Below are 24031 nucleotides of genomic sequence, written 5' to 3'. Positions count from 1 at the left end.
GGTTCGATTTAGAAGTGGTTTGGTTCATAAACGGTTCAGTTTATGACCAGTTCGGTTTACAATCAGTTCGGTTTTTAAATGGTTCGGTGTAAACGGGTAGCAGTTTGCTAACAGTTCGGTGTAAGCGGTTTTTTTGCCAGTTTAAACGGTTTCGGGTTGGAACCGGTTTCGGGTTAGATATGGTTCGGTTCTTTTTCGGTTCGGTTTTATTTCAGTTCGGTTTATATTTGGTTCGGTTTGTCAACGGGTTCGGTTTTTATACGGTTTAACATTATTCGGGTCGATTCGGTTTCTGGTTTACTAAAATACGGTTCGGGTCGGTTTTCGGTTTCAAAAAAATCGGTTTTTAATCGGTTCGGTTCTCATTTGAGTCGGTCGGTTTCGGGCAGTTAAACGGTTTCGGTTTGAAATTTGACAGCACTAATTGTATTGCAATCCTCCAATATTTTACTGTAGCCCTTCATATTTTTTTTAACCCTCTAATATTTCTTTTTAACTATAGGATGAAGATAAAGAAAACCCACAATATGTGTATGTTATTTTACATCTACCTAAGAATTTTTTTTTTTTTTTTTTTTTTTTTTTTTTTTTTTTTTTTTTTTGACGGGATCTACCTAAGAATTTTACATCTACTATAATTCCTATAGAAATGAATGACTAAAGAAAATATAGGAATTATATTTTTTCATGAACAAAATTCTTAGAACAATATTTTACTGTGGCCCACAAACTTACGCGCTAATGAATGACTTTGAAATGATGAGCATCCAAAGTTGACTTGGATAGCAATATTTCAAAGGTTATGCGCCTATGCACATTCCATACAAGTATAGTTCATTTTTCCACCTTCCGATCACACATTTCCACAGAGTATCATAGTCTCTTTATTCATATGATGACATTCAGATGTTGGACAAAACAGAAACTGAAGGAATGTGAAAACAACTTCACAAGGAATGGAAGCTTGCTACAAGAAGAAATCATTGCCTTCTGTAAGGGGAAGAATCTTCCCATCCATGTTTTCTCGGCTGCCGAAGTTACAAAGATGAGCACCTTCACTTCTTCAGATTATATGATAGAAGATGCTCATTACCAAACATTCCGCGGTACAATAGATGAGGGCAACCGAGCTGTTTTCATCAAGAAATTTCACAGCACACACTCATATGTTGGTGTGGAAGGCATTGTTCGAGAAATTGTAACAGCAACACAAATGTGCATGCATCAAAATTCTTTAAAGCTGATAGGCTGTTGCCTCGAAACAGAACTTCCAGTTATTGTGTATGAGTTCCCTGATCAAGGATGTCTTCTAGATATTATCAGTGATACAGGATTTTTTCCATGGAAACTCAGGTTAAAAATTGGCTCCGAAATATCATATGCCCTTGCATACCTCCAAAATGGTTTTTGTAGGCCAGTGATTTTCAGAAACTTGAGCATTAAAGATGTATATTTTGACAAAGACTATGTAGCGAAGCTTACAGGGTACTACTTCTCAGTGTTGATCCCTGAAGGTGAAGATCATGTAAATGATGCAGTAGTTGGAACTACAGGTGGATCTGCACCTGAGTATATATCGTCTGGAAGGTTGACAGAAAAAACTGATGTATATTGTTTTGGTGTACTACTTTTTGAGCTTTTGGTTGGCCGCAACAAGATTACATATTGGTACCACTTTCATATTTCTAGAAGAATACGGGAACATGACCAAAATCTTAAGATCAGTATGTTCGTAGATCCTGAAATTTCATGTGAAATAGAAGAAAGTGGAAAGCAACAGCAATTGCATGAAGTATTCGAGCTTGCTTGGAGATGCACATATCAAAATGAAGATGACAGACCAAGTATGATTGAAGTTGCAAGTGAGCTTAAGAAAATTGCAGACTCTTATTAGTTTTGTTGAATTATCTCAAATAAATGTTATTAGCTGTTCAAATTTTGAGGGACAACTTGTTGCAATAGTTTTCCTAAAATACTGGTATTACTGCTAATCTGTATATCATTTCAACTTTTATTTGTTCTCTAGCTACACAATATAATTCCTATATTGTTCTGAAAAAATTGCCTATGTTATTTTACTTACCTAAGGTTCTGTTAATATGATTTGACTATACATAGAGAAGAATGAGCTACCCTGAGCAACTTAAGTGCACTTCTTTTTCCCTTGACCTTGAAGAATAGGTAGAATATGCAACCTCCTGTTGTAGGCTTCATTGAAAAGAAACCGAGTTTGAAAGGCCGAAACAATCGGAAGCCAAGAAAATGAGGCGATGGGAGCAAAAAGGACCACACCCATACCAAAATCATACCATCGAGCAAAAACCTGAGCAAAGTCCCAGATTCCAGTGTTCTCTATCAGTGATCTTAGAGCTTGTGCAATCTGAAGATAAAGATTATCAGTAATATGAAGTAAAGGTTTGTTATAAACTCCTAATTAGAGAATTAAAGGAAAATAGAAAGAAAATGTTTTCAACTAGCTTACCAATATCAAACCCCATCCAGTGGGAAGAAAGGCCAGGGAGCATACAATCAAGTCCATGATAGAAAGATTACATAAGAGCGAAAGCGTGATGATAGTAGATATAACAGCCAAGAAAAGACATGCTTTGAATAGTCTGAACAAAAACTGATGATTAGCACTGAGCGACTGTCTTCCCACATTCACTATCTGTACAACAAATAAACGTCATCCCTATGAGAATTAATCCAAACCTGATTAGCTATCAGTAGTAAAAAAAACTGAAGTGATTGTAGATAAAGCATAATTCAATGACCAAACGATACAGAAGCTCAGATTATTTGGTTCAAACTTGGTGACAATACGATTATAAGCATTTCCAAACTGGGAAAAATTTCCAGGAATTATAACAGCAGCATAACATTGGATGAGCCATTAGAGTTCCTTAGTATTATTACTCATTAGATTAAATTGCAAGTTGACAATATTAAAATTCTAATTTCTATAGGTACTGCTAAGGGAGCTGCATCAATTTATTACGTGATCACTTGATGATAGCTGTTCATTACTAACAGGATCTGATGATCACATTGTGATATGGAGGGTTCCCTAAAGACTTCTGATCCCGTCATAATACTACGAGAATTAGATCCATCTTTACCTTATAATAGCAATTCAGTATGGTTTTTCTCCATAGCATTGTCAATGATTGTATACTAATTGTTAGCAAGTTATGCAAAATCAATGTGTGAAAAAGAAAATTATAAAATTTACCTTGACCAATAGAAAAATCACACCAATGACAACCCATGAGAGCACGTACACAATAAAATTGCTGCTGTTTTTGGAAATGTCTAATTGGTAGACCAGACCATATTGATACACGAAAAACCTTAGTGAGAGAATTATTTCAATGATCCTAGAACTCCATCTGGAACGGCGAATATGCTCCTGCTCGTCATCCCACCAGGACTGCCAGCTCTTATCAGGTGGTATTCCAATACCACCTTGCTGCCGTATCCACTTATTCCAATCTCTCCAATCATCTACAATTATTGGCCAGTCAAAGCCAGAAGGATTAAACAGAAATGGAGCAAACAACCATGTCAGCGACAAGAACCAGATTGCATAGGTGATCAGAACGTATGCCATGCTGCTTTGATAGGATTTCCGATACAGATCATAAACAGTCAACAGTAGCAGCAACTCAAACCCTTTTACAAAGTGGCTTCTTGAATACAATCTGTAATTTTCTGAGAAGGTGGCATGAAATATCACAACCTTGCGACCTGTAGGAATATATTTGGCACCACCATGGAGAATTGTTCGGCCATAATAGTGAGATTTTGCTCCACAGGAAAAGGTGAAAAATACAGAAGCAAGCTGCAGCTGCATTAGTACAAAATCCTTAAGAGCTGTATAAAATCCTCTCTCCAATGCGATCTCCATAACCATAGGTAGACCTGTCAAGAGTCCTAGTTGTATAAAGGACTGTGAAGCCAGAGCAGTTTCTAAGGACTGTACGTTATGGACTCGAGCTTCAATTATGAGTACTTTTTGCAGTCCACTAAGAACAAGGTACAACTGCCCGTAGAGGAACACATAAATGGAAATAACTGATACCTGCAAGGTTTCAGCAGTATAATTATAGTTAGTATGAAGTTAAGATATTTGCTGAAAGAATTAAAACAATTAAAAATTGATTCAGCATGTGATTTAAAACCATGTTTAGTAATTAAGATGCACGTTAACAAGAAAAACAATGTAACATATTGTTTTAACAGTAGCATAATAAGTAAATAACAGCACGCAAGAAAAGCAGGAAGTGTTGAAAGGAAATATAAGATAATAGAGATGTTAATTGTAGAATGACAAAGTTCTACAGAATGAAAATCTTATAAAAGTAACAATATACAAATAGAGTCATAGAGAGGGAATAGAAAAACATACCAGATTACTGAAATAGAAACCAATGGTAGTGTAATAACATGATAACATCCGGAAGAAGTCAAATTGCTGCCCAAGACGATAAATGTCACGGGTTAGAGTCTGTTCACTGTTTCCATTAGCTACTTTTGCTTCAAATTTTGATATCTGTATTAGTCCTACATCACGACCCTTTCCTACTTGGATATATTCCTGATAAGTCACATATCCACGCCGCAGTACAGAGTTGAATCCTGCACATAAATAAGGTGCTTCACCATACAAATTACAGAACATGATTACAAAAACAAAGATGGCTACATATTTCTACCTGCAAAAACATCCTCGCTTAGGTTTATTGTTTTTGATGCTTTGCTGATACCTCCTCGTGTTATGTGAAATATTCTATCAAATATATCTGGATGACCATAATGAAACCGTACCCTGTGTAGGAAAATGTGGAGGAATAGCAAAAGTGATTTAAAAAATATTATCATGCTGAATTTATATACTAGTCTAAAAATATAATTATGGAAAACACAGCATATCTCAAACTAACAAGTAGCAAATGAGAATTGTTGACATGCACTTGTGCAAATAGGCAGAAAATGAGTTTATCCATGGTGCATTGTATCAAACTTACCTGAGAGGATTAGCTAATATTCTCTGGCCAATGGTCACAAAGCTTGTCTCTTGGTACGACATGAACCATGCTAGGGTAGAAACACTGAGTCACAGGTAATAACAATCATTAGATTAGCTTACATAATAATGATAAATTAATTGCATATCAAGAGCAACACAGTGATACGCTGACAACTTTAAGCTAGATGAATCAAAGAGATTTTTTTTTTTTTTTTTTTTTTTTTTTTTTACTTTGTTGCAAGATATAAACTTTTTCTCACATCCAGGGAGTTCATTATGAAAACAAAGTGTACAAGACACAATATGAGATAAGATAAAGAAAAAAAACAGTTGTAGACTCTTGATATGTCCATGTAAGACTGAACTCATACTCATACTCATACTCGAACTCAAACTCGAGTCTGATATGTCCACATCTTCAAATTTATAATGTCCATGTAAGACTTGAACTCATACTCGAGTCTGACATTCATTACAGTCTGAGCATAGCCAAGAGCACTCACATCAATGAGTTCATATAGACTGACCTTCCAGTAAATACATGTTCTCTCAAACCGACTATAGTGGGAGCCCGGCGTCCTCGGTCTTCAAAAAATTCTTGCAGTATGTTTCTCATTTTGTAAGCTTCTTCCAAATAGTTATCCTGAGAGTACATACAATGTGAGAATGACAAGAACTTTTGTAATGAAATCTTTTACACCATTACCTAGTAGCAAACATACTTGATTCATGTCTATTGTCTGGAGGGCTTCACCACGTGTAAAAATTATTGCATGGTTTTGGTTTTCTGGTTTTCCTTCACCTATATTAGGCGGACCAGGAAGCTTTATACGATACACCTCCTGCCAAATTGTATCAATATGAGAACTATACTGCTTATAGTTTTATAATTTATAATGAGAAATGCTCTGCAATATAGGTTGTAAAGATCAGAATTTCATGTTAATCTATACAATGAGTTTATATGTCTGACTATAATCATAGCTATTATGCATATTATTTTGTTTTACATATGAAAACCTAATATTAATGGTTAACAAAAGTACAGAACATGTGATTAACGTTGGTTGGTCCAGTGGGAAGTTTTCTATGATTTTCCTTTCTTCTGTAAGAATTCTCTTAAGGCCATTTTCTCATATTGCAACCCTTAAGATTTCAACAATTTGCACTGTCCTTTACCTGGTCATGACCATTGATTCCACCTTTAACTAGCACAGACGAATAAACCTTAGCCTTTTCAGACTCATCTGCAATTGTTTCTTCTGTCTCTTCAACATAAGCAACACGTAAAGCTGGGTACCTGTCGTCATTGATCATTTGATCCAGTAGTCGCCATATTAATTACATTCAACTACGGTTTCAATTTTTCTAGGAATCAATTATAGTACTCACTCTTAATAATTACCTAGTCATCAGATCAAGCATGTCCTGCGCACGTGGATCACCATCTCTTTTGCATGTACCGTACATTTGCCATGTAACAACATATGTAAATTTCATGTCTGCTAATGCATCCAGATGAGCAGAGAGACTCTCATTCCCCCTCTCAATGGCATCATAACCTTGAAGAATATCTGAACAATCAATGCATTCATTAGTTAAGTGATAAATTTTTCACAAGGGGCGAAAAAGCACTTCATATATCATGTCAGAAGCTAGCAGATCATTAAGTTAAATCCTAATTTTCAGTCGAATATACCTTTATCCTCTGCCATGTCAAGAAATGCTTGTAATTTTAGGGCTTTTTTGTAATACATCATTCCCCTGACTGTTAGCATCAAAGAAAATGAAAATAGAGGTTAAATAGGAACTAAGCATATATTTGAAACTGGTATTAGAATAAATCATCATTGCATATTAGCATTGTGCTTTCTCTACCTGTCCTGCTCAAAGTCTGACCTCGGAATGAAGCCCAATCCCTAAGCTCAGCCTCTTTGTCTTTCTCCAGCAAATCATTTAAATCTTCACAATCCACACGTTCTAAGAAATTTTTCCACTGATCTGGAAGTGTAAAGTAGCATTGTCATGAGGCAAGTCTTTACAAACAGATACAAGCTGTGAAGAAAAGAACTATGATATTAAAAAAGAAAAACCTGGATATATCTTTCTCATGTAAAATATGATTGATACTTGTTCTTGGCTCGATAGAAGTTCCTTCATAGAAAACTTGACTTCTTCCATGTAATGCGGGGTCAACACACTGCAACAGAAAGAGATTTGCTTGACCAGGAGATCTCATACATAAGAACATAGGCGTCTACTGTAACAGATGACTAAAGCACATGTAAGCTAAAATGCTGACCTGAATGATAGCATATTTCGCACTTTAGGAGCAGCAGGCATATTCATAGAGAGAGAAGTGGCAAAGAAAGAGATGCGCCTCCGAGCATCCAAGTTTGCAGGAACATCCATAGCTTTGTCTTTGACTGTAAGCAGCAGGAGAAAGCGTTTTATCTGTTTACAGTCAAAATTAGTTCAGGGATGAATAATATACACTGCTTCCTTGTGCAATTTTATGATCACAAAATATCAATGAAGACAACTAGAGCAACAATTTCCTAAACCTTTATCCCACTATGTATCAGCACAGCTTGTAAGCAAATTGGTGTTTAAGTGACAAGAAAAGAAGTTTGGATCCACAATATGACTTTAGATTATTAATGGATGAGAAGATTTTATGAAACTATTCGACATAAATATAGACAGCGAAGTTATATCTAAATTACTTTGTCATGGAGCGCCCCATCATTAGCCAATGGGAAATTAATAGAGTCCTTCGATGCAAATATTTCTGGTTGAATCTCCCTAGAGAAGAATGCTGAATCTTCAACATTTTGATTAGAAGAATGGAGCGTATCTAAAGTTCTGCGCACATTTCAAGTTGAGTGTTAACAATAAGTTTATAACAACTAAATAAAATTAATTGAACAACGAAAACAAACCTGGAACCATTTATCATCATTTCATTTGTCACAAGTTCAAATATGTCTTGGAGTACTTTCACTACTTGAACATAAAGAGCACCAACTAATTCAACATGACGAGCCACATCTACTACCACAACATGATAAAGCTCATTTCCTTTGACCTGAGCAACACGACCAATTAACCAGCTGACTAAAATTTAGATGAAAAGAAAAGGAACACAATATTATTAATTTGTAAAAAGTTACCAGTAGCTCAACCAATTCTACACATTTGGCATGTAGAGCTGGTAGTTCACTCAGTTGAATCTTTTCAAGCAGGGTAGAGCTTTGGATGCTTTCATCGATTTCAGATATAATACCTGAAACAATTCTGAAAAGCCAGGGATTTCCATAAGGAGGAACCATAACCCCGAAGAGAAATGAAGGAAATACAGCACATAGATATGGAAAATAGTTAAGAGGAAAGATGAGTCTAATAATTCCTGTCCCGTACCTCTTCTCCAATTCCCCAGCAGCAATGATTCCAAAAATATACTTCAATGACTTGTAGCACTCTTTCACCGCAAAGTACATTAGGCTACCTCTTCCTATTCTTTTAATTAGATCTTCATCTTTCCCAACAAATTCCTTAGCAATGCTCAATGCCGTTGAGAACTGATCAGATAGATGCGAATTGACAATGTAAGCCTTATTAAAGGATCATAGCAAAAGTTCTTAGAAAGGTTATTAGACACATCTTACTTCATTTGTCAAAAGGAAGACAGGCCAACGAACATGGCCGGATAATATTTCTTCTGACAAGGGCATAATCATCAAGTCCCTCTCTCTGTAAACAGAAAAACCACTTAAGAATCTTTCTAAGGAATGCTTATGATTTAAATCTCTTATCAAATACTACTTACCTGTTGTTTATCAAGTCCTCTTGTCGGAAACTGAGAATTATTTGGTTCCACATTGTAACAAACTTTGCTAAATCACCCTTTTTGTCTCCAGATGCCTATGAAAGGATTAGTTACAAATGTAAGAGGCATCCAAAATTTGTCCAATTGACTTATTACAGGTGACTAACTTGCAAAATAATACCTTTTTTAGTTGACTAAAGATTCCTTTGCTTATTCTGCCTCTATCATTTTTTAAATTTGGTGGAATCAGGCGAGCATTAAATGCTGAAGGCAGCAGCTGAAATCTACTTCGTAGCATTCCTAGAGTCCGTATCTGTATGTATAGCACAAGCCAGACTAAGATAAATAACATAGCTTAGAAGAGGAAGCGAGGGGGAAGATAAAAAAAATAAAGACATACTTCACCAAGGTGATGCAGAATTCCATAAATGCCACCAAAAAGTGCACAGAAAACAGAATACCAGATCTGTGTGTCCATAAAATATACCTGAAAGACAAAAGATGAATATGTCAAATTGTTTTTATAAATCAACAATATCACTGTTCTTTAACTACCTAAAACAGCATGCAAACTCATGTTACTAATGCATAAATAACAAGAATCTTTTGGACATCGAGAGGCATTGATCACTTTTGCTGAACAAATTTTTCCAAAAGATTGACAGCCACAATGATGCAGGAGCAATTGTTACATAACCACACAATCACCTTCAACCGACAAGTTTTGGTTGGAAAGCAGGAAATTATTCAGAATTAGCAAACTTGTCAACTTTTTGCCCAAACAAAAAGAGTTGATAAACAAATATTTCATGTTCTTTCCTTTCCCCCAAGCAATAAAGGAAGCAAGGGTTGGCATGAAAGATAGAAAGCCATATTTCATAGAAAATCCTTGCAGGACTTTCTCGACAAATTCTGCACACAAACCATCTCAGAGAAGAGTTTCTCATCTTTCTTCCATCAAATTAAACATGAATACATCAAATTCAAAATGTTACTATTGCGACTTTGTTATATGAGGGAGGGGGAGAGGGAAGATAGAAGGGAATGTTTATGTCTACTTTAATTCCTTTCCTCCATTGTTCAGCTAAAAATCACTGTCCCACTGAAACAATATGCATTAGGTAGAAATATATTGACTGAATGATAATGACCGGTAAGTAACACTGATAATAGTTTTAGACTAAAGTATAGCATCTATGCTCTTATTAGTAGCATTACATGTCAACATAGCTGAAACATTATTTTCCATAGAAAGAGTATTAGCTAATACAATTAAACATTTGTTAGGTAGGCAATGATGAATGTAATTACATCCTTGATTCAAATAAACTTACCAAAAGAATAGGAGCCCAAACAGCAACAAGTACACCTGCATTACTCTTGACTGAACCAGTATGAAGTCATGTAATTAGTTCCTAGGCAACCAAACAAAAAAATACTATAGTCTACTATTAAGAGGGGAATAAAGTTTACCATGAGGAAATAGCTCACGCCTTTGATATCTATGCAAGCCGACTCGCATCATTTGTCTGGTTGGTTCTATAAGTGGCTTTATCTGCAAAACCATTGGCAATAAGGTTTTTTATTTTTTTTTGGTCTGAGAAACATAGGCAATAAGGTTACCTTAATAGACTGAAAAAGTGATTAAACTTGTATGGTCACGAAACAGGAAGAACAAACATTTGGACATGTACTCACCTCAAAAAAATAACTGAAAGACAGTTTGCTCAGTAGTAGCAGCACCCAGAATAACATATACCTAGGAAAAAATAAGTGAGGCATCTCTCAATACGTAACATTCTGGCACAAGAAAATAAACCCAACAAAAACTGAGGTAAAGCAATAGCAGTAAGTACTTGAATGAGGAAACTTGATCTTCTTGCATTCCACGGCCAACATATAATCTAGGCTACGTCACATAAAGAAATTGTCAGAACACAAACTGATATAATATCTGAAATGAGGAAATACCTTAAGCATGCATTATTATACTTACATGAATATATCGAATCAAGTATCAAATTCAAACAACAAATTATCAGAAACATTGGTCTTTTTTCTAAGAGGGCTGATCACAAAATAGTGTATCCAAGTATCTTAAGTGAAGGAAGAAGTCAACATGAAATCAATAAATGAAATAGTTTTCAGATGATTTATCCAGAACAGCATCTTTTGATGCAACCCAAAACATGAACATGTTTTAAACTCTAAACTAGTATCGTCTCATGTACACCAATGCAGACAAATAAGGGCACGCTGTAGAGTGTAGAGTGTAGACTCTTTAGTACATATGAAACAATATATAGATAGTAGAACTATACATTTGCTTGAATTATCACAGACTACCTATCATACAAGAATTGAAAATCATTCTAATATAGAAAGATTAAACTACATGCAACCTACTACTAGTAACATTAGGGACTTGTTTTGACATATATATACAAAAGTAAGACTTTCGAATAATAATCTTTGGAAACTATTGATTCTTACTAGTTCAAAAGTGTCTTTCATAATATAGAATGTTACATATTTTTATCATGCAAATATGCTATATATTCGAAGCTACTATCCAACCATGTACCTGTGTCCACCAAGATAGATAGGTACAGATCTTGTTATTTGAGGTCTCAATATATCTACCAATTGCGGGAACAAAGAAAAGGATCACGTCAACTGCATTACCAATAAGGTAAACAGCAACTGCCATCATGTATGATGAATAGCACCACTTTCCTAGCAAGGTCCCAGGTCGAATGGAGTAACAAGTATAGTTCCTTCTCGTGTGCACGTAGTATACTGGAAGAATTATTGCCCATATTGAAGCAATAATTAGCTTCAAAACATATTTCCAGATCCGTTTGGCATCCATTGTTGTCCTAGCTTTCCATGTAAAAGCAATCTCAAGAATAGCTGCAAAATAAATAATTAATAATATTATATTGATATATAACTGTTCAGCAGCTCATATATCAGTGAAAATTTGTTGTAAAATATACTAGTACTTTAGTTAACACTTAACAGTATAAAAAGTATATCGATCTTTAAAAATCAGTCATTTTTTAACTCATTTCTCAGAATTGATGGTTCAATCATGTTTTTTCGAATTACAAGTAAAAATTAAACCTGTCAGTGGCCACCATCCCCTCAATCCCCCAGGAAAAATGAAAAAGAGAAATCCGATGCAAAATTTAAGGGCTATTGCTGAGAACAGTAAGCAGAGTAAACATAAACAGGAAATAAATGAAGAAACAAATTTCTTTCTTAATTGTTTTTTCCTTCTCTATACTCTCATGTAAGTTTAATTACATACATCCTCTGTTTTCATTAACTTCCAACATAGCCTTATGTCACGCACTTTACTGAAACGATGAAAGTAGGTAAATGGAACAAATTATCAAAATGATTTAAACAATGGCAGGAGGGAAGAGTAAGGGTATTAGGTGTATAAATTATACTGATAAGGTTTTCCGTTTACATTCTCTAATCACTTCCTCAAAATGCATGTCATGGGACATGTTACAAAATTTATAAAAAAAAAAATAAATAAATAACAGAGAAAGTATTTTGCAGGTTTGTAAGGAATCCCAGATTGATGACCAGCATTCTGGCTGCAGCATCAACTGAATGTCTTGCAATGCCAGATTTTAAAGTACTTCTACAATGGTGTAAACTGTAAAGAGAGAAAGTTTCCTCTTTGTAATATTGTAGCTAAGTTATACTTTAAGGTGTGTTAAAATAATAGTGTAGTATGCCAGGTAAATTATTTCCTAGGTTAGCAATCTAATGTGACTGAACCAAAGTCTGAACCAAAGAAATTGATTTCTTGAAAAATGAGGTTTGTATTGATTCAAAGTTTTTATCTCAGTTAAAAAGTACTAAGGATCCATAGAAAGTTAGAAACTCTCAAAACCACCCCACTCCACAAATCACAATCCAGTTGAGTGTTGCCCCAATCTTCTTATTAATTCAAGAAACCACATCCTTGTTCTATTATTCTGCACTTTATGGCCTAAACACTACGAAATTTTTAAAATTATTTTGCTGAGGATTAAAGTATCATTAAATTGATGTTGACATACAGCAAGTGATGTAATTTATGATCGTAATGGGAAAGTTATAGAGGAAAATGACTGCCATTTATAGAAACTAGAATGTCATTTTCTTGCTTAATACACAAATCATGACGTGAATAACTCTTTCAAAAGAAAATATAATAGATTTTTTGAATTGAGAGGAACTTCAGTTGATTATAACAGGATTCATAAAGTGGGATACCACGAAGTGGATCTTGTATCTTTTGATGAATGCAAGGTCTTTGATCTTCAATGAAATGTGGACACCAATTAATAAGTTCATCCTCAGTTCTTTTACTTGTGTTTTTTATCTATCACAAACAGTTATCAAGATACTTCCTTGCCATCACGTAGAATAACATACAGTATTTTAAGTGCATAATTTAAGTTAAAATTGCTAGGAAACGCCGTACCTTGTACAACTTTGAGTCCTGCAGATGTGATGAAGATGCTACTTAAATCCTCAAGTATTGTTGTCTCAATCAACTGAAGAGGAGAGGTAACATCATGACATGCAATAATAATTAGTGCCTGAAAAAAAAAAACAAGGAATTCGGTTATTGATATAAACATCATATAACATCAATTTTTAGTTGAGTTAGCTTGTAATCCTACCTGAAGGGCTAAAATTAAGAAGCTCCACATTCGATCAAAACTTCTAAATATCTGCAAAAAAGAACGAATCTCAACAAAATTTGTTTTCCCCAGCCATTTGTTTTGACTGTCCTTGTCTTCAGTCTTGTCTTCAGTCTCTAGAATCTGCCATGGAAAACAGATTGTAAAAATTATAACAGATTTTGACTGTCCTCCTTTGGACTAATTATTTGCAGGAAATCCTGACAAATAAGCCAAACCGCCAAAAGCTAAGCCTTAATCAAACAGATAATGTTGGTATAAAATATGTGTGCAAAGATACATAAAGAATCCACACAAATAAGCTCAGATTAGATATTGCTCAGGTTGTGCATTACCGAATCCAGACTGCCCAACCCAAGAAAAGGACATAGAATTTAGAAGGCTTAAGTAGCCCGATACCAATACCAAGCTTCAAATTTGATGTAAATTACATTGCAAACAATTAGGAAAAAAAAAAAAAAAAAAAACCATTAACATAGAAAAACTCAATCTCTATTAGAAAAGAAATACATATCAGCATACCACCAAATTTCTTGATTCTTCAGACTGGTGTACATAATTGGGAAGAGGTTACAAATGAAGTAAATGATTGTTGTCTTCTAAAGAAATTATAAAAGAGAGTGAATTATAATAAAGTATTATTTCTCAACTATCCTCCATATTCATTTTCTAAGAATATTCTAGTTTGTGAAATATCAACAGCTTAATATTTCCAAGTTTCACTTCAGCAAAACCAGAATCACTTGGACTTGAGGGGTGGTTATCAGCAAAAAAACTTTCCCTTTTTCTAAACCCTTATCCTCCAAGATGTATGATTCAGTGGAAAGATCACAAACCAATACACGGATAAATGTTACGAATATTAACGGACCAAGATCCCTTGATCCATCAGCCGATATTGTCCAAAAGCATCTAGCAAGCTTAGGCTGCGGCTAGTGCTCACAATGTCACAGAATTATCAGAAGTTGCATCTTGCTCATTAGAGAAGCACCTGTTATTTCCTTGCAAATCATTGTAGTGCTCCATGTAAGGAATTAACCTTTGCAATTACCCACGTCAAAAAGCAACTAGTTGGGAGCTCACTCCAATATCAATCCATTTTCCCAATATCTACTTTATGATCTTCGTTCCAAAATTTAGGTGATAACGGCAGTGAAATCTTGGCTTGTCAACTTAGGAACTCAATTTGAACATTGTCATCATATAGCTGATGAGAGAGAAGCAAGCATTTTTTCTTTCTTTCTTTTTCTTTTTTTTTTTTTTTTTTTTCTTTTTTTTTTTTTGAGATGTAAGGCAATCTTCTCTAATGAGCTATACAAAATTTCTTGATTATTAATTTTTCTTCTAATCAATCAGTTGCCTTTCTTCTGCCAAAAACTCAAAATTACGCAATTGATCAAAAAGGAAAAAGAGTAAAATAATTTGTGGCCAAAACCAACAGAGATCATACTCAATATTCAATTAATATTTCGATCAAACTCAACATTATAAGAGTACTCAGAAAAGGAAAAAGACATTTCACATAAAAAATAGTCATCAACTAAAAAAAAAATGCATCTAAGCAATGGAAAGAGCTAGCAAGTAAATAGGAGATGGCTTACTCCTTCTTCCTCATCCTTCACCTCGCTCTTTCCTAAAAACTTCTTAAAGCGAACAAAGATGTTTCCCTTACTTTGATCATCATGAAATTTCTTCTTCTTTTTTCGATCATTAGCAGACTTCTTCACAAAGAAAAAATCATGAAAATCATTAACATCTGTACGCATTGGCCAACCTATTGAAAAACAATCCGGTGACCTGCATGCATACAATCACAAACATTTAAGGCCTATGAATTTTAATTAAAAAAAAGAAATTAGCAAGCAGGTATAGGAAACTCTCAATCTAACCAGAAGTACTCGTTCAGGTCATCATAGTTTCTCCATTTGGAATGATCAGCAGTTCCACTATTGCTTTTCTCAGCTTCCTTGATACATATGTATGCAATTAGGATGAGTTTAAGACTCAAAGAATGAAACCAGCAAAGAAAGAATATAAGTCTGAGGACCTCACCTTAGATATAACATTGTAAATTGGTCCAACAACCTTTTTTAGAAAAGCCTCGTCCTCTCCTCCGTATACTGGCATGACCTTCTCCCATGTCATCAAGCTAACAGCATCAGTCAACATGCTATGCAACTCATACGCCATCTGAACAAGAAATAAAAATTTCAAGAGCTGACTAACATTATTCATAAAAAACAGCACTGGAAATTTCAGAGCATATATGCCTTATACACTCGATACCCATGCAGAACATCAAACACAACTATCACAAGTTTCTTTCAATCTTTCAGCAAGGGAAGAGTATAAATAAAATGATACAGCTAATAGACCCTATTTCGTGAGACTTTCCTCTTATTGCAAATTTAAGTATAAGTCATAGTTGCAAGTAAAGAGAATAAACTCTGCATGCTGGTGTTGATTCTCCAAATTGGTGCTGATTCTTGTATGCAATTTAGACATAGTAAATTCCCTACTAGATTTATTAATAATGATACAACCAAGAGTTTGTTTGTTTCATAACAAATCTGAGATGATACTTTTGCTTACACCGGAGAAAGGGTTAAGACAGCGAGAGAGAGAGAGAAGTGATACTAGGGACATAGGAAAACTGCAGTCTAACTACAACAAACATACATGATTACTCATTCAAAAAGGTTTTGGGATCTTTTTCATCTTACGTGGTGATATATATAACAAAGACATTCTGGCATCAATCGCAAGTTTGCTGCTTCTCCCCAAATTAGAAGATAAAGTGCTATATACAACAGTTTATATTGTTGAGCTTCCTGTTTCACATAGGGTAACCTGCACAAATAAGTCATTCCCTTTAGAATCCATGCCCAAAAGTATAATGCAGAACAAAATATTAACTAGAAAGTAATAACATTCAATGACAAGGTGAAACGTTATTGACATTGTGTCACCTAGAGTCCTAGATAAATGCTCATTGGTATTCACTCACCGAATGTTGCTTTTTTTGCCTAAAAACTTGCACCACTTTGTATAATTTTTGAAGAATTTTCTCATTAGTCCATCCAATGCTCCATCAGAAAACTTCATAAAAAGACAAGATATTGATCATAATGATGAACAGTTGAAAGTTGTTATCTCAGAGAAGAAGTCAAGCCAAACAATTACCTGCAGCACTGATGCTAGCTTGTGGCTCTGCCGGATGTGGGTGTTGGCAAGCAGTAGAATTAGATGCTCCCTCTGGTTGGCAACATTTCCTTTCTGGTTTCAGTAAAATTTGAAAGTATTCAGATATCGAGTCAACGAAAGCCCTCCAGTAGGTTATTACACTAGTCAGTAAAGAGTATATAAAGGACCTGAAACCCGAAGATAAATCCAAGCCAGTCAAATATGTCATAAGTAGCCCTGGGAGATTTGTTCTTTTTGAACTCATCCATGAATGGTAAACCACGAATATTGCGTACAGCTGCTACAGCAACCTTGATCTGCAGTAAACTTTCTGTTCTGTTACCAAAAAAGTTCAACTAATATATCTCAAGCATCCTAAAGAACAGCTAGCACAGCACAGTTCATATAATACCATCAAAAAGAAGAAACAAGAATATGTAGATGTAGCATTATGTAGAGAATTGTTCAGAAATAACACACCTCAGGGAGTACCATGATAGGTAGATGAACACCATCATTACCCAGTGGCAAGATGTTGTACGTGACATGATCAATTGAGCCTCTATCGCCATGAACCTGTTGGGAAAGGTGGGTAAAAGAGCAATAAGAATGCTGTTAGCATTATTTCTTAAATTGCTGGTGATGAATTGAATCAGAAAGACAGAAAAAATAAAACCTGATGACCAGTTGCTCTTGTAACTGCAACTAATACTTCATACAGAACAGAAGCAATGTCCCGTGCATTTGTAAACTTATCTCTGCAAAATATTAGATTCAAAACCTACAAATCCATCAAGTCAACCTAATAGTAATCACCTATTACTCAGTTTGACAAAGAAAAGAAAACATTAATTCTGAACACGGTAAGTGTAAATCTTACTTGTTGATGAATTCCTCAGTTCCAGTGTGTCTGTTGATATAATCTTTATATCCATTAAAAACACGTCTAAGCTCACGTATATCACTCTTTTCTTTCCGCCTAGCAATACTACCTTCCATATCCTATTTTTTGAAGAGCATAACAAGTAAGTCAGGGACATTTAAAACAGCTGGATGTCTCATCCAAATGATTATGCATTTTACTATTACACGTATTATTTACCAATTACCATCAATGCAAGCACGACAAAATATAGGCATCAAGCATATAAACATGTATATACTAAGGCCTAGTTAAGGGAAGTGGCACAGAACGGGCAACAAACTGACAAAGGGTTATATCATGGAACAATTATAAGCCAACATACAGGAATTTTAGATAGAAAATTGTGGTTTAGGACTAAATGAGTGATAGTACAACAGTTGTACCAAATTATAAACCAATTATCCTTAAAGACAATGATATAAGATATGATGATATAGCGGAATTCTATTTAAGTTGGAGAACAAGAACTTATCTTACCTGCTCAAGGCGCTGAAGTAATGCAGTTTTGAACTGCCGAACACCACGCCCTTTAGATTTTTTGTCCTTATTATGTGCTCTCTCAAAAGCATGGAAACGACCTGCACAAAACAAGAATACAGTGTACGAGTTCTGTAACAGTGTAACACAAACAATAGGATCGCCTTTGAAAACTCAGCAACCAGCATCATATCAAACACCAAAACGATTACACAGTCTCTTTTATAGCATACAGTTACAACTTACAATTACATTCAAAATTATCATAATATGAATGATTTAGTCCATTTTCCAACTGCTGCAACAACTAAGGAATGCAGTATCATCCACAACATCGTTCCAACAGTCCAAGCTAGATTATTGGGGCATGTATAACATTTCTAGAATGATGACATATGTGTTTCGTCTATTGTTTTTTGTAGTCACAACACTTTTGACTTTTACACTATTTATATACGGAGTACTAACTTTTCGAAAAATAAAGGAAGAAAAAAGTAGTACACAACTGAACATAATGATGATCAAAATAATGCATTTCGAATGCAATTTCTAGCCAATTTTACAAAACATAATTTTAGCTACATATATAAAGCTTTTTTTTTTCCAAACAAATCAACAAACTCCGTATAAATTTCTCAAGAGCCCCAAAAAGAAAAAATTATGAGAATTATAAAATTTCTAAATCATACTAGTATATTCATATCATCTTTTGCAACATAGCATTTTACTTTAACATGTACGGAATTTATATTATGGTAGTACCCAATATTTTAATATTTTTGAGGTTCCAATAATGGAAAGCTTAGCTCCAATTAAAATAACTAAATTCAACATAAAACCAAGCAAAACATACATACCAATTACATTATGTAATTAAATTGTTAACCCCTCAACGTTTAAACAGGAAAGAAGTTTTAGAGACGGATAAATACAACTAATCCATGCTACACAAAAACCCGAAAAATCATACAAAAAATATAAACAAATTTGAATCCAAAAATAAAAGAAAATAAAAATTAACATACAGAGATAAGCAACACGGGGTTCTTGGGTTTCAATCTGATTAGCAACACGAAGAAATCGTCGAATATCAGGAGCCAAAGAAAGAGGCAACTTCTCACTTTCAAAGGGTTTAGGCACATAATTATCATAATCATCATCTCCATAAGTAATTGATCTTGTAAAACTCCTACTACTACTACTACTTGTAATTCCACTACTTGTACTTGGAATATCCCTCTCATCAATTTCATGATACGTCTCTTGAATTGGTTCAGCTAAAACAATCTCCGACGACGTCGACGACATAGTTGATAGCTACCATTAAAAGTGTAAAGAGCTCGAACACGAGTAGTGAATTTATTATATATATAATTGAAGTTGATAACGAAGGCATAGTGTAATTTGTGTATGTATGTGTAAGTTTGGGATTTCTTAACGTGGTTATCTTTAGCTTTTTGTGCTTTATGAATGTGAGTGTGATCTCTTTCTAGGATGTGCTTTTGCTTTTGAATTGGTTTGGTGAAGAAAAAGAAAAGGAGGGAAGCAAGGATGGATGTTACTTTTTTGAATGTGTCAAAATGAGCGGGTTTGTTTATTAGCTGAAATGGAAAAGAAAGGGAGATCCAAAAAGTGATGAATAGAATGATTCTGGTTTTAAGTTTGGGGCTATCTTGTAGAGAGGAAGGAGGGAGAGTGGACAATGCTTGGGAAAGTAGACTTGGGCTTGATAAACCCCTACTCCCTTCCGTGTTTTTTTAAGTGTACAATTTGACCGGCACATAGTTTTAGGCAATTTAATTTACTTAAATAAAAATTAAAGATAAGTGGGGTAGTTATAGTATTAAAAAATTGTAACAGAAAGATAGTGGGATTAATAGTTTATTGAAAATTAATGAATGTGAGAGGAAAGATATACTAAAAAAAAAGTAGTAGTAGGTTTGGGTGGCGACCATGAGAGGAGAGATATATAATATTTTAATGTAGCTTTTTGCCAAAAAAAGGAAGTGTAACATTTAAAAAACACGGTCGGAAATGGAAAGTGTAACACTTAGAAAAACACGGAGGGAGTATTAGGTAATGGGTACTTTTGTCCACTACCAAATTTCGACCAAAACAACAATACATCTCTAGGTAGCATTGTTAAATTTCAAACTAAAATCATTTAACGGCTAAGCCGGCCGGTCAAATGTAAATCAAACCGATTAAAATTTATTATTTACATCTGAAAACCGATCCAGGCCGTATTTTAGTTAATCCAAAATCGAATAATGTTACACTATAATTGGAAAGTTTTTTTATTGAAAGTTGTAGTTACCTTTTTTTTTAATCTCATGGCCCACTAAATTATACTCCTAACAATCTTTCACCTCCTTTTTAATTACACCCTCCGTGTTTTAATAAGTGTTACACTTCATGCGGCCGTATTGTAATAAGTGTTATATTTCCTTTTTTGGCAAAAAAACTACATTTGAATATAATATCTCTCTCCTTTCATGATCCTCATCCAACCCCACTAATATTTTTTATTATTTCTTTCCTCTCACATTCATTACTTTTCAATAAACTACTAACGTCACTATCTTTCTTTTACAATTTTTTAATACTCCTAATATTCCACTTACCTCTTATTTTATTTAAGTCAATTATTTTGTCTGCAACTATGTGTCGGTCAAAGTGTAATACGGATTAGGAAAAATATTGTGTAGAACGGACTCACATGAGTCCATTCCATTAATAGGCCCGCGCGCGGCCCGATTTTTATTCTTTTTTAATTCTTATTCTTCTTCATCATCTCTATTGCTTTCTTCTGCAAACCTTCAACCATGAAAGGAATCTCAACAATGGCAGCGAGCTAGCGACCTTCTCAAATTTCTATTCTTCGTCAATAACTTATATGACTTGTACTAATTTTTTGCACTGATGTTCCCAAATAGAAGCTCTCGGCTGCTTTATTGGTAATATGAACTTATAAAGCCGAATATACTTTGAGTCATCCCATACATATAGCTGCATTTTACAAGAATAATCCATTAAAAAGCATTCATACAACTTGAATTGCATTTTGTGCAGTAAAACTTCATTATCTATCAAGCTTTTTAGAGTATATCGTAGTAACATATTTGTTGAATATTTGATACTCCCCCTCCGTTTTTTAATCTTTTTGATAATAATAAATTATATTCATCAGGTTTTAAATTTATTTTGTTTGGTAATAGGATATATTGATCAGGTATAAGATTCATTTTGTTTGGTAATAGGATATATTGGTCAGGCATTAGATTTATTTTGTTTGGTAATAGGATATATTGGTCAGGTTTTGAATTTATTTTGTTTGGTAATAGGATATATTGGAAAGGTTTTGAATTTATTTTGTTTGGTAATAGGATATATTGGTCAGGTATTACTTTTATTTTGTTTGGTAATAGGTTACATTGGTCATGTATTAGATTTATTTTGTTTGGTAATAGCTTATATTGGTCAGGTATTAGACTTATTTTGTTTGGTAATAGCTTATATTGGTCAGGTATTAGATTTATTTTGTTTGGTAATAGGTATAATTGGTCAGGTAATAGATTTATTTTGTTTGATAATAGGTATAATTGGTCAAGTATTAGACTTATAATGTTTGGTAATAGCTATAATTGGTCAGGTATAACAAATATCTTCAAGGGTAGCGAGCTTTTTCCTTTCAGCCAGCATAATACCAATCAAACTAAGGACTCCTTTAGCTAAATTACGAGCAGCATTTGGTAGCGCTGGAAGAGCTCTTGTACCGACATAATAATCTGCTTCAACTGTTAAATGCTCAATTCTTACTTCTACTGTTGGAAGCTCTGTTTTAGTAATAAACAAGATAAGATTAATCATAAATGCTTAAATTAATAAATAAATAAAATTTAAACAATAAAGTTGGTAAGAAGGTAACTGTTAGTCATACTAGATTTTTGATTCGATTTTCTCTCTCCTATAACTTCATTTTTGGTTGTATGAGAGAGAAAGTTGAAGTTTAATAAAAATAAAACAGGAGAAATTAAAGTTAAAAAAGGAAGTGCTTACGGAATAAGGAGGACGGAGAGAGAATCTGGTGAGGCGAGGTGCATCTGGTGCGAGGATATGGATGTTTCGCGCTGCTCGTTGAAATGATAAGCGGTACTGATACGGAGTTAGTGTCGCGGGCCTCGCGATCGGGTTTAGTCAGCCCACGCCTTTTTGTTGGCCTTTTATTGTTGAGCCCGGTGTCACGTGAGTCCGGTCTCACACAAAACGTTTTGTACTTATTAAAACACGGAGGGAGTATATTAAATCATGTGAGACCCACTTTTCTTAAATATTGTGACTGGTGTGGGTTGCAAAATTTAAAAACTAAGGAAATATAAAATAAAGAATAAAGTCACGTTAAAATGAATTATAAATGTAATCCAATTATGCACACATATTTACTACGGAGTACATTTTTACGTAATAGAGTATCGATTAAGTTAGTAATTAGTTCATCGTCAATTTATTTTACGCATGACTAAATTTTGACTATGTTCATGCATCATCATTACTTCTTTTTAACTGTTTTTTTTTATTTTATTTTTTTTTTTGGAAGGTTCCTGCATCTAATTTCATTAGAACACTTTTTTTTTTTAGGAATCATCAGAAGAACTATAGAAGAAAAGAAAGTGTTGAAAGTGTTACAATTGATAATGTTGAAATTGAGTAAGTTACTAGATGAGAAATATACAAAGAGAAAGTAATGAAATTAAATTGTCATTTTGGAAGTAAATTTTAGGATAGTCATACATTACTTTTTTTACGGCAGAAAACATATATTACATGCATTAAAAGAAGACGAAAATCGTTTAACTGCCAAAAATTGATTGACCTAAATGAGAACCGAACCGATTAAAAACCAATAATTTGAAACCGAAATCCGATTCGAACCAAATTTAAGTAAATACAAAATCATGCCTAATAAGATAATTTTGTAATCCCCCATATTTTTAAATATATTATAAATGAAATTATATTTTATTTATGATATTTATTTGTATTTTTCTAGGATTTAATTTCAAAAGTTTCAAATTATTTTTGGGATCATAAACGATTTTATTACAAAGAACTTTTTATTAATCTTCCTTTTGTAATTTATGTCCAATAAACAAACCAAACCCACTTTACTTTCTTAATTGACCCATTAATTTTATGAGGCCCAATATCTCTACTTACCCTACTACCCTCTCTCCTATAAATACCCCATACATCCCCAAAAATTTCCCCACACAAAAGGTCAGTCTTATTTTCTTTCTCCTTTGTTTTATTAATTTGTGTAATTATAATTATTGATTATGGGTTTTGATTTTATTGTTTGAAATTAATTTAATTAGTATCAAATTGTATTTTGATGATTAAAATTTATATTTTTAGATTTTATAAATGTTATAATTTTCAGATTTTTGTAAATTTTATAACCTAGGATTTTTAATTATTGAAAATCATGATTTTAGGGTTTTTATGAATAATTGATTTAGGGCTTTTATAGTAATGATGTTTTGAAATTTTGGTGATTATACTACTAATTAGTTTAACTTAATTTCAGATTATTTTGAACACATAAATTCGTGTTTTAATGTTTAGATTTCGGTTCGTTAATATTAATCCCGTTTTAATCCCGATCAGGTTCTGAAGTCATCCAATTTTGACAAAAAAGTAGTGTTTTCCATGTGGAAACAATGTTTTAAGAAAGACTTACTACTGTTGGTAGTAAGCACCACCCTCTCGTGGCCAAATTCAGCCTTCAAATATGATTTTCGGGCAGTTTTTGATTTTTAACGAAGTTTTTTTTTATGCTTAAAATTTTATCCTTGAGTTTGATTAATAAAATTAAT

General features: G+C 33.8%; 2 protein-coding genes across 2 annotated transcripts; one reads left to right on the top strand and one right to left on the bottom strand.

The window, feature by feature from the left end:
* Positions 1-888: 888 nt before the first annotated feature.
* LOC145603631 (serine/threonine-protein kinase ZRK1-like) lies at positions 889-2040 on the top strand. The gene has a single exon (XM_081659576.1). The coding sequence runs from the start codon at positions 893-895 to the stop codon at positions 1892-1894; it is 1002 nt and encodes a 333-aa protein (XP_081515702.1). The 5' UTR covers positions 889-892; the 3' UTR covers positions 1895-2040.
* Positions 1864-19529, bottom strand: LOC145603632 (putative callose synthase 8). The gene is made up of 42 exons (XM_081659577.1): positions 19181-19529; positions 18156-18256; positions 17634-17755; positions 17430-17511; positions 17234-17329; positions 16942-17070; positions 16754-16846; positions 16578-16669; positions 16294-16420; positions 15623-15760; positions 15460-15536; positions 15172-15367; positions 14562-14571; positions 13550-13665; positions 13348-13465; positions 11443-11771; positions 10715-10767; positions 10557-10617; positions 10332-10413; positions 10193-10242; positions 9259-9345; positions 9040-9171; positions 8859-8953; positions 8698-8782; positions 8450-8610; positions 8203-8326; positions 7972-8117; positions 7756-7894; positions 7332-7483; positions 7123-7229; positions 6908-7030; positions 6729-6797; positions 6435-6603; positions 6209-6329; positions 5752-5871; positions 5557-5672; positions 5028-5111; positions 4716-4828; positions 4409-4638; positions 3233-4081; positions 2483-2668; positions 1864-2380 (listed from the first exon to the last, which is right to left on the bottom strand). Exons 1-42 carry the CDS (start codon positions 19461-19463, stop codon positions 2144-2146), a joined length of 6000 nt encoding a protein of 1999 aa, XP_081515703.1. The 5' UTR covers positions 19464-19529; the 3' UTR covers positions 1864-2143.
* Between the last annotated feature and the right edge of the window lie 4502 nt (positions 19530-24031).

This window comes from Chenopodium album, chromosome 22 (assembly GCF_948465745.1).
Source record: "Chenopodium album chromosome 22, dcCheAlbu1.1, whole genome shotgun sequence".
Classification (NCBI taxonomy): Eukaryota; Viridiplantae; Streptophyta; class Magnoliopsida; order Caryophyllales; family Amaranthaceae; genus Chenopodium; species Chenopodium album.
Note: the sequence above shows the minus strand (reverse complement) of the source record. Positions and strands in the feature narration are given on the sequence as shown.